At 46.8% G+C, this 11,280-nt stretch overlaps 1 protein-coding gene across 1 annotated transcript in view; it reads left to right on the top strand.

Annotated features, from left to right (window-relative positions):
• The first annotated feature begins 7,210 nt into the window (after positions 1-7,210).
• Positions 7,211-11,280, top strand: part of ZNF830 (zinc finger protein 830) — a 28,514-nt gene continuing 24,444 nt past the window's right edge. Inside the window, exons 1-2 of the mRNA XM_069958260.1 lie at positions 7,211-7,393; positions 11,049-11,144. Of these exons, the coding sequence (XP_069814361.1) occupies positions 7,271-7,393; positions 11,049-11,144 (219 nt within the window). The 5' untranslated portion in view covers positions 7,211-7,270. The remainder of the gene's footprint in view (positions 7,394-11,048; positions 11,145-11,280) is intronic.

The raw sequence follows: 11,280 nt of genomic DNA, 5'->3' as shown, positions 1-11,280 counted from the left end.
CATGCTGTGTGGTGTTACAGGTAGAGAATACAGCGCGCTGTGTGGTGTTATAGGTAGAGAATACAGCGTGCTGTGTGGTGTTACAGGTAGAGAATACAGTGTGTTGTGTGATGTTACAGGTAGAGAATACATTGTGCTGTGTGGTGTTACAGGTAGAGAATAGAGTGTGCTGTGTGGTGTTACAGGTAGAGAATACAGAGTGCTGTGTGGTGTTACAGGTAGAGAATACAGTGTGCTGTGTGGTGTTACAGGTAGAGAATATAGCGTGCTGTGTGGTGTTACAGGTAGAGAATACAGTGTGTTGTGTGGTGTTATAGGTAGAGAATACAGCGCGCTGTGTAGTGTTATAGGTAGAGAATACAGCGTGCTGTGTGGTGTTACAGGTAGAGAATACAGTGTGCTGTGTGGTGTTACAGGTAGAGAATATAGCGTGCTGTGTGGTGTTACAGGTAGAGAATACAGCGTGCTGTGTGGTGTTACAGGTAGAGAATACAGCGTGCTGTGTGGTGTTACAGGTAGAGAATACAGTGTGCTGTGTGGTGTTACAGGTAGAGAATACAGCGTACTGTGTGGTGTTACAGGCAGAGAATATAGTATGCTGTGTAAGTGGGACCACAATGAAATAATGCAGTACTGCAATTAATTCAGTAACACTATTAAATTGCAATATGTGGACACAGACTAGGGGAAAGATTTAACAAACATGGTGTAAAGTAAAATTGGCTCAGTTGCCCCTAGCAACCAATCAGATTCCACTTTTCCTCACAGACTCTTTGGAAAATAAAAGGTGGAATCTAATTGGTTGCTAGGGGCACCTGAGCCAGTTTCACTTTACACCATGTTTGATAAATATACCCCTTGAAGTTCTGCAACAGCTTTGGGTGGGGAATGGGCAGGGTGGAGGACTGTGATGAACCTGTATTATTGTGTGCAACTGCTCAACCAGGAAGTACAACCACAAAATACAGAACAAAACCCCCCAAACAAAAGTATTTTTGGTTGTTTCAAAACTAGGTTAGATAGCTAAGCAATCAGGGCCGGACTGGGACTTAAAATCAGCCCTGGCAGCTGGTCAAAAAAAAAAATTCTCTACCTGTGGAGTTACAGGTAGAGAATACAGCATGCTGTGTGGTGTTACAGGTAGAGAATACAGCGTACTGTGTGGTGTTACAGGTAGAGAATACAGCGTGCTGTGTGGTGTTACAAGTAGAGACTACAGCATGCTGTGTGGTGTTACAGGTAGAGAATACAGCGTGCTGTGTGGTGTTACAGGTAGAGAATACAGCGTACTGTGTGGTGTTACAGGTAGAGAATACAGCGTGCTGTGTGGTGTTACAGGTAGAGAATACAGCGTGCTGTGTGGTGTTACAGGTAGAGAATACAGCGTGCTGTGTGCTGTTACAGTCAGAGAATATAGTATGCTGTGTGGTGTTACAGGTAGAAAATACAGCGTGCTGTGTGGTGTTATAGGCAGAGAATATAGTATGCTGTGTAAGTGGGACCACAATGAAATAATGCAGTACTGCAATTAATTCAGTAACACTATTAAATTGCAATATGTGGACATACAGGTCTTACAGGTAGAGAATACAGTGAGCTGGGTGGGTGTTACAGGTAGAGAATAAAGCATACTGTGTAGTGTCACAGGTAGTAACAGAGTGCTGTGTGGTGTTACAGGTAAAAAATACAGCGTGCTGTGTGGTGTTACAGGTAGAGAATACAGAATCATGTGTAGTGTTACAGGTAGAGGATACAGTAAGCTTTGTAAGTGTTACAGGTAGAAAATACAGCGTGCTGTGTGGTTTTACAGGTAGAGAATACAGTGTGCTGTGTGATGTTACAGGTAGAGAATACAGCATGCTGTGTGGTGTTACAGGTAGAGAATACATTGTGCTGTATGGTGTTACAGGTAGACAATACAGCGTGCTGTGTGGTGTTACAGGTAGAGAATACAGTGTGCTGTGTGGTGTTACAGGTAGAGAATACAGCGTGCCGTGGGGTGTTACAGGTAGAGAATACAATATAGAAAAAGTATTGGTGGGCACAGCCTCAATAAATAAATTAGCCAAAATCGGGGTGCCGGCAGCTGGTCAAAAAAAAAAAAAATTCTCTACCTGTGGAGTTACAGGTAGAGAATACAGCATGCTGTGTGGTGTTACAGGTAGAGAATACAGCGTGCTGTGTGGTGTTACAGGTAGAGAATACAGCGTGCTGTGTGGTGTTACAGGTAGAGAATACAGCGTGCTGTGTGGTGTTACAGATAGAGAATACAGTGCGCTGTGTGGTGTTACAGGTAGAGAATACAGCGTGCTGTGTGGTGTTACAGGTAGAGAATACAGCATGCTGTGTGGTGGTACAGGTAGATAATACAGCGTGCTGTGTGGTGTTACAGGTAGAGAATACAGCGTGCTGTGTGGTGTTACAGGTAGAGAATACAGCGTGCTGTGTGGTATTACAGGTAGAGAATACAGCGTGCTGTGTGGTGTTATAGGTAGAGAATACAGTGCACTGTGTGGTGTTACAGGTAGAGAATAAAGTGTGCTGTGTGGTGTTAGAGGTAGAGAATACAGCGTGCTGTGTGGTGTTACAGGTAGAAAATACAGTGTGCTGTGTGGTGTTACAGGCAGAGAATACAGCGTGCTGTGTGGTGCTACAGGTAGAGAATACAGTATGCTTTGTGGAGTTACAGGTAGAGAATACAGCATGCTGTGTGGTGTTACAGGTAGAGAATACAGTGTGCTGTGTGGTGTTACAGGTAGAGAATACAGCGTGCCGTGGGGTGTTACAGGTAGAGAATACAATATAGAAAAAGTATTGGTAGGCACAGCCTCAATAAATAAATTAGCCAAAATTGGGGTGCCGGCAGCTGGTCAAAAAAAAAAAAATTCTCTACCTGTGGAGTTACAGATAGAGAATACAGCATGCTGTGTGGTGTTACAGGTAGAGAATACAGCGTGCTGTGTGGTGTTACAGGTAGAGAATACAGCGTGCTGTGTGGTGTTACAGGTAGAGAATACAGCGTGCTGTGTGGTGTTACAGATAGAGAATACAGTGCGCTGTGTGGTGTTACAGGTAGAGAATACAGCGTGCTGTGTGGTGTTACAGGTAGAGAATACAGCATGCTGTGTGGTGTTACAGGTAGATAATACAGCGTGCTGTGTGGTGTTACAGGTAGAGAATACAGCGTGCTGTGTGGTGTTACAGGTAGAGAATACAGCGTGCTGTGTGGTATTACAGGTAGAGAATACAGCGTGCTGTGTGGTGTTATAGGTAGAGAATACAGTGCACTGTGTGGTGTTACAGGTAGAGAATACAGTGTGCTGTGTGGTGTTACAGGTAGAGAATACAGCGTGCTGTGTGGTGTTACAGGTAGAGAATACAGCGCGCTGTGTGGTGTTATAGGTAGAGAATACAGCGTGCTGTGTGGTGTTACAGGTAGAGAATACAGTGTGCTGTGTGATGTTACAGGTAGAGAATACATTGTGCTGTGTGGTGTTACAGGTAGAGAATAGAGTGTGCTGTGTGGTGTTACAGGTAGAGAATACAGAGTGCTGTGTGGTGTTACAGGTAGAGACTACAGCGTGCTGTGTGGTGTTACAGGTAGAGAATACAGCGTGCTGTGTGGTGTTACAGGTAGAGAATACACTGTGCTGTGTGGTGTTACAGGTAGAGAATACAGCGTACTGTGTGGTGTTACAGGCAGAGAATATAGTATGCTGTGTAAGTGGGACCACAATGAAATAATGCAGTACTGCAATTAATTCAGTAACACTATTAAATTGCAATATGTGGACACAGAGTAGGGGAAAGATTTAACAAACATGGTGTAAAGTAAAATTGGCTCAGTTGCCCCTAGCAACCAATCAGATTCCACTTTTCCTCACAGACTCTTTGGAAAATAAAAGGTGGAATCTAATTGGTTGCTAGGGGCACCTGAGCCAGTTTCACTTTACACCATGTTTGATAAATATACCCCTTGAAGTTCTTCAACAGCTTTGGGCGGGGAATGGGCAGGGTGGAGGACTGTGATGAACCTGTATTATTGTGTGCAACTGCTCAACCAGGAAGTACAACCACAAAATACAGAACAAAACCCCCCAAACAAAAGTATTTTTGGTTGTTTCAAAACTAGGTTAGATAGCTAAGCAATCAGGGCCGGACTGGGACTTAAAATCAGCCCTGGCACTCGAACCTCAGCAGCCCACACAACATATCCTCCCTGAAGTATAGCAGTGTACTATACATACTGCAATTCTGCTTTAATTCGCCATGTTCCTCACTACTTCCTGAAATATGTGAACCCCACCATTAACACATAAAAATAAGGATAAAACATAATCTACTGTGGATTTGATGGTGCATATTTATGTATTTCAGCAGCATCAAATCCGCAATAGATTATGTATGAACATGCCCTTAAAGGGAGCCTGTGAGGTCCATACCAAGTACAGAGCTGTAGAAAAGTACGGGGGAGATACAGTATAAAAGACAGGACCTTTAGTCCAATGTAAACTTTTATAATTCTCCATTTCATTACCAGCAGAAGTGTCACAGAGGCGGAGTCAAGCTACAGCTGCACCTCCTGCCCCTGCCTGCACTGACTGATTGATATGGATGGCGGTACTGCGGCTGGTGTTGTGACACTGGTAATGAAAAGCTGGTAATGAAAAGAATGATTATAAATGGAGTGACCATAGTTCAATTACATGCAGTGACTTCTCTTCTTCTCTGTATGAAATGCCAGTGAAGTTTTCTGGCTTGGCTATCCTGAAGATTTCTACAGCCAAGACTTCTCTTTGCAGGATCTACCAGACAAACATTTTAGGCTCCTTGCTGCAGCATCATCCACATCTATATACAAACTCCCCAAGGGTATTGCTTCACACAGTAATCTTGCTACCTCTGTGCCCCCATATAGGCAGTTAGGCCCAGTTTGTAACTGCCCCCTTTGTAACATCCCCATATAAAGGCCCCCCTTGTAACATCCCTATATAAAATAGCCCCCCCCCCCTTGTAACATCTCCATAGAAACCCCCCCTTGTAACATCCCCATATACAGCCCCCCCCTTGTAACACCCCCATATAAAGCCCCCCTTGTAACATCCCCATATACAGCCCCCCCTTGTAACACCCCCATATAAAGCCCCCCCTTGTAACATCCCCATATAAAGGCCCTCCCCCGTAACATCCCAATATAAGGCCCCCCCTATTTTATATAGGGATGTTACAAGGGGGGGCTTTATATGGGGATGTTACGGGGTGGGGAGCTATTTTATATAGGGATGTTACAAGGGGGGCCTTTATATGGGGATGTTACGGGGGGGAGCTATTTTATATAGGGATGTAACAAGGGGGGCCTTTATATGGGGATGTTACGGGGGGGGGGGGGAGCTATTTTATATAGGGATGTTACAAGGGGGGCCTTTATATGGGGATGTTACAAAGGGGGGAGTTACAAACTGGGCCTAACTGCCTATATGGGGGCACAGAGGTAGCAAGATTACTGTGTGAAGCAATACCCTTGGGGAATTTGTATATAGATGTGGATGATGCTGCAGCAAGGAGCCTAAAATGTTTGTCTGGTAGATCCTGCAAAGAGAAGTCTTGGCTGTAGAAATCTTCAGGATAGCCAAGCCAGAAAACTTCACTGGCATTTCATACAGAGAAGAAGAGAAGCCACTGCATGTAATTGAACAGATGTGTCAGTGTCAAGTTCAGTTTTTATTACAAACACTACGCTTGAACCTTAGTTAGTCCTTGAACATATTTAAAGGGGTTATCCGGGATTAGAAAAAGTCATTTCTCAGTCCTTTCCCACTAGTGGGCAGCCTGAGCACAGAGGTTGAGCATTATCAGTGTAGTGCACTGAGGACCTTGGATCTCGCTGCCGGCTGATAAAAGAATATGCAGCCACCCAATGCGCAGAAGTCAGTAGCCAAAGAGAAAGAAATGAGCTGTTTAACCCTATACTCATGCTGCAACCCAAGTAGAGTAAAAGAGGATGATGCTACATTGATGTCTCATCATCCTCTGCACAGGATTCCTGCATTTTTTTTTTTTTTTTTTTAAATTGAATTAGCGATTTTCTGTAAAAAAATAACCAAAACTGTCGCTCCCCCCCCCCCACTCTCCCTGGACAAATTAGTTGGATTACTCGTCCAGCCCTATCTTATCCTTAGGGACCTACTACACGGCAGATGACTTTCTGTAAGCGAGCGCCAATCTCCTGGGCCACGGCGCTATCTCGTTGACTGGCTGAGCTGCCTGTGATTTCACACAATGGCAGTAATGGGCCGAAGCTTGCAGGACGTCAAGGTGCGTGGAGAGGTATATAGGATTTTTTCTTTTAAGATCACCAGCCATCAGCCATGCATCACTTACAGGTAGCTCTTGCTGCCAGATTATCAGGCAGTGTATGGGCTCAGTAAGCAAGCACCGCTTACAGAAGGTCATCGGCTGTCGATTTTAGGTCTGGACCTAAAGAAACGATCAGTCAATGATCGTTTCGTCAGTTGATCGTTGTCTCCATTAGGCCAATTATCGCTCTGTGTAATAAGGCCCTTACCTATCCATGTTTCCTGAGGTTCTCCTGCAATGTTTCTAGGTCCCCTGCCCATAGCAGCCACTGCTGAGATAAACTCATCAGAGCTGTCACAGCCACTCAGCCAATCACTGGCCAAGGTGCTGTCCTGTCTCAGTCAGTGATTGGCTGAGCGAGCTGTCACTGCAGACAAGTTTGTCTTAGAAGTGGCGCTGTGATGAACTGGGGACCCAGAGATGCCGCAGGAGGGCATCGGGGAAGCACGAAAAATATTACCATGTCTCTTATGTTTTACATAAGCGCAGCACTATAGCAAAAGTGCTGGAGTACCGCTTTACAGCTGTGATAGGTAGCTATGGGCAACTGGGATTTTTACCATAAGCCTGCATGATAAATCTCCCCCATAGTGTATTTTAAGGCACAAAAATAGAGCTCATCTATATGTTAAAGCAGAGCTCTGTTTGCTTGATGAATCCATATGTGAACATGGCCTTCATGTCATGCTTGCTGTGCCCGAGTATAAACATAACAGCGGGGGTGTACATATACAGTACTCCCAGCAGAGAACTGTGGAGAACAGAGTCGCCATCAATCTAGAACATGGCGGCCAGAGAATAAACTGCGACCCGCGCCCTGACTATGGAGCATGCGCAGCCTGTGGTGACGTCATTACACAGCGCTGACAGCAGGTGACGTACTTTACCAGAGACGCGAGTAAGGAGGAGAAACATGGCGGCCTCCGGTAAAGGAAAGAAAAAAATAATCCAGCAAGAAGAGCTGAGGAGGTTAATGAAGGCTAAGCAGAGAGAGACTGCGGCCAAGAAGAGGATCGAGTCCCCTCTGGCTAAATATCCTAGAGAGACGATAGGAACGTAAAGTGTGTGTGTGTATATGTGTGTGTATGTGTATATGTGTGTGTTTTGACAGCGCATCCTCTCACACTGGGCAGGTCCCTTTTTACCCCGATGGACACCGCCGCCTGTTCCCTCTCCTGTACAGGCGCTGTGCTATCTTCTCCAGCGAATATTCCTCAGGGATACTTCATGCTGTGACATACAGGTTTATGTGGCTGTGTGCTGACTATAGAGTGAGATTAGTGTATACAGATCAGTGCTCCAGCATAAAGGTAGGAGGAATACATGCAGTAGTGTAATCCCGCCCTTACATAGATAGGACACTGCATGTACTACTATACAGTATATGTGCTGTAATCCCGCCCTTACATAGATAGGACACTGCATGTACTACTATACAGTATATGTGCTGTAATCCCGCCCTTACATAGATAGGACACTGAATGTACTACTATACAGTATATGTGCTGTAATCCAGCCCTTACATAGGACACTGCATGTACTACTATACAGTATATGTGCTGTAATCCCGCCCTTACATAGATAGGACACTGCATGTACTACTATACAGTATATGTGCTGTAATCCCGCCCTTACATAGGACACTGCATGTACTACTATACAGTATATGGGCTGTAATCCCGCCCTTACATAGATAGGACACTGCATGTACTACTATACAGTAGGGCTGGGCGATATGGCCAAAAAATAAAATCTCGATTTTTAAAAAATTTTGGACGATTCTCGATTTAAATCTCGATTTTTTTGTTTTTGCTAAATAAATAGGACATTTTTCTCCCTGCAGCATCAGATACGATTTTATTGACGTTTGAGACAACTATATTGTTTCCCAGTGTAACAGTGCTCCTCCTGTGCCCCCATGTAGTAGACAAACACATTGTGTGCCCCATATAAGTAGTTTTCCCAAATATGTGCCCTATGTACTCTGTGCCCCCATATAGTATAGGCGATCTTCTTTGTGCCTTCATCTAGGTAGGGAGTAGTAGTGAGGGTATAGTGGATAAGGGGTGTAATAGTACAGGTAAAGATGAGGAGTGTGGTAGTAGTACAGGTATAGATGATGGGTGTAGTAGTACTACTGAGGGGGTATAAGGTGGACTGGGGGTCACTGAGTGGGTATGGGGCAGGCTGGGGGTCACTGAGGGGTATGAGGCAGGCTGGGGGTCACTGAGGGGTATGAAGCAGGCTAAGGGTCACTGAGGGGTATGGGGCAGGCTGGGGGTCACTGAGGGGTATGGGGCAGGCTGGGGGTCACTGAGGGGTATGAGGCAGGCTGGGGGTCACTGAGGGGTATGAGGCAGGCTGGGGGTCACTGAGGGGTATGAGGCAGGCTGGGGGTCACTGAGGGGTATGAGGCAGGCTGGGGGTCACTGAGGGGTATGAGGCAGGCTGGGGGTCACTGAGGGGTATGAGGCAGGCTGGGGGTCACTGAGGGGTATGGGGCAGGCTGGGGGTCACTGAGGGGTATGGGGCAGGCTAAGGGTCACTGAGGGGTATGGGGCAGGCTGGGGGTCACTGAGGGGTATGAGGCAGGCTGGGGGTCACTGAGGGGTATGGGGCAGGCTGGGGGTCACTGAGGGGTATGGGGCAGCTGAGGGGACACTGAGGGGTATGGGGCAGGCTGGGGGTCACTGAGGGGTATGAGGCAGGCTGGGGGTCACTGAGGGGTATGAGGCAGGCTGGGGGTCACTGAGGGGTATGGGGCAGGCTGGGGGTCACTGAGGGGTATGGGGCAGGCTGGGGGTCACTGAGGGGTATGGGGCAGGCTGGGGGTCACTGAGGGATATGAAGCCGGCTGGGGGTCACTCAGGGGTATGGGGCAGCTGAGGGGACACTGAGGGGGTATGGGGCAGCTGAGGGGGTATGGGGCAGCTGAGGGGACGCTGAGGGGGTATGGGGCAGCTGAGGGGACACTGAGGGGGTATGGGGCAGCTGAGGGGACACTGAGGGGGTATGGGGCAGCTGAGGGGACACTGAGGGGGTATGGGGCAGCTGAGGGGACACTGAGGGGGTATGGGGCAGCTGAGGGGGACTAGGCAGGCGTGGTAAAGTGTCAGGACTGCGCGGTGAGGTGCAGGGCCGGCAGTCAGGAGAGATGTGGTACCGGCGGCTCCAGCCTCTTCACAGAGCCGCGGCTGACCTCTCCCGCCCCTTACACGTTAGTGCCGCGCTGAGCTGCGTCCCGCTCTCTTACTGTCACACGTGCAGGTCCTGTTCTGTGGAGGAGGCGGCAGGGATCGCAGCAGAAGGAGAGAACGTCGCTGCGGGTCCTGGAGCTGTACAGCGGGCAGCGACGTTCTCTCCTTCTGCTGCGATCCCTGCCGCCTCCTCCACAGAACAGGACCTGCACGTGTGACAGGAAGAGAGCGGGACGCAGCTCAGCGCGGCACTAACGTGTAAGGGGCGGGAGAGGTCAGCCGCGGCTCTGTGAAGAGGCTGGAGCCGCCGATACCACATCTCTCCTGACCGCCGGCCCTGCACCTCACCGCGCCGTCCTGCAACTCTCTCCGGACCCGACACTTTACCGCGCCGCCCGCAATGATTTTTTGTGAAAATCGAATTTACGATTTTCACAAAAAATCAAATCGATTCTAACTGTCTGGGCGATTAATCGAATTAATTCGATTAATCGCCCAGCCCTACTATACAGTATATGTGCTGTAATCCCGCCCTTTCATAGATAGGATATGCCATGTATTTGTTTATATGTGCTTTAAACCAGCCTCTACATGGGAAGGACACAGTGTATGCATGCAGTAAACCAGCTTAGATGAAGGATGCATGTTCCACTATATGTCTGCCACCTTGACTGCACCAGTCATTGTAACCTATGGCAAATGTTCAGAAATGACCTCAGCATATATTAAAGGGAGTCTATCAGGTAATAACCATGATATTGGTAACAGACGCTGGCACACTGATAATAGGAAATGTAAATGAGACATGCCAGTGATGCAGTACTTGCTCCATGGATGGCTTTATTCTGTGGGTGCAAGAGTCTAGGAGGTGGGGCTGGGCAGGCCAAATCCTGCAGCATTGTTCACCTTCTAGTAATCCTACCATCTGTCTTCTGCTTCAGTGATGTTTGGGGCTCAGCCTCCAGATAGGGCTTTGTGCTAGGAGCCAGGCCCTGAATGTCACTTGTGTGCACTCACTGAGTAAAGTTATAAACACATCCATGGAGCAAGTACTGTGGCACTGGGGTGAGTTAGTACATTTTCTATTATCAGTCTACACTTCTAGAGAGGGAGACCAAAATGGCAGCTCTGGAGCTCTGTCTAGACTGGGATCTGATGCCATTCTTGCCACAAAAATGTCTCCTATTGAGAGCTATATTATAGATGCTAAAATGCAACCTTCATCCAAATTTGCAAGCTGAAGTTAGCTGGGGTTTATAGTGCTACAGTGTGTATATCACTGAAACTATCTACCTCAATATGCATTGTTTTGTGTCTGTCCCAAAAACTTGTTAGCATGTGCTTTTCAGTGCCATCATCAAACTGTATTCAAGCATAGAATGATACAGAATGTTCCATTATCTATCTATCTATCTATCTATCTATCTATCTATCTATCTATCTATCTATCTATCTATATCAGTTATGAGCCTTAACTATGCATTGTCTACATATAACAGCCTTGGCCAGTTATCCTGTGCTGTATGTAATGTACAGATAAAAAATGAATTGTTGTGGCAAGCACATATCCTAGGAAAGCAGCATAAAGAGGTAAGACTGGTGCCTGTCATTTACCCTCTTTTATATTTAACAGTATCTAAATCTGATGGAACAGTTCATTAATATTCCTCCTGTGATTTTAAAAAAAATTTTTTGTCTTCCCAATTTGCCTATTGTCTTCCCAAAA

Source organism: Dendropsophus ebraccatus, chromosome 2, assembly GCF_027789765.1.
Source record: "Dendropsophus ebraccatus isolate aDenEbr1 chromosome 2, aDenEbr1.pat, whole genome shotgun sequence".
NCBI lineage: Eukaryota > Metazoa > Chordata > Amphibia > Anura > Hylidae > Dendropsophus > Dendropsophus ebraccatus.
Note: the sequence above shows the minus strand (reverse complement) of the source record. Positions and strands in the feature narration are given on the sequence as shown.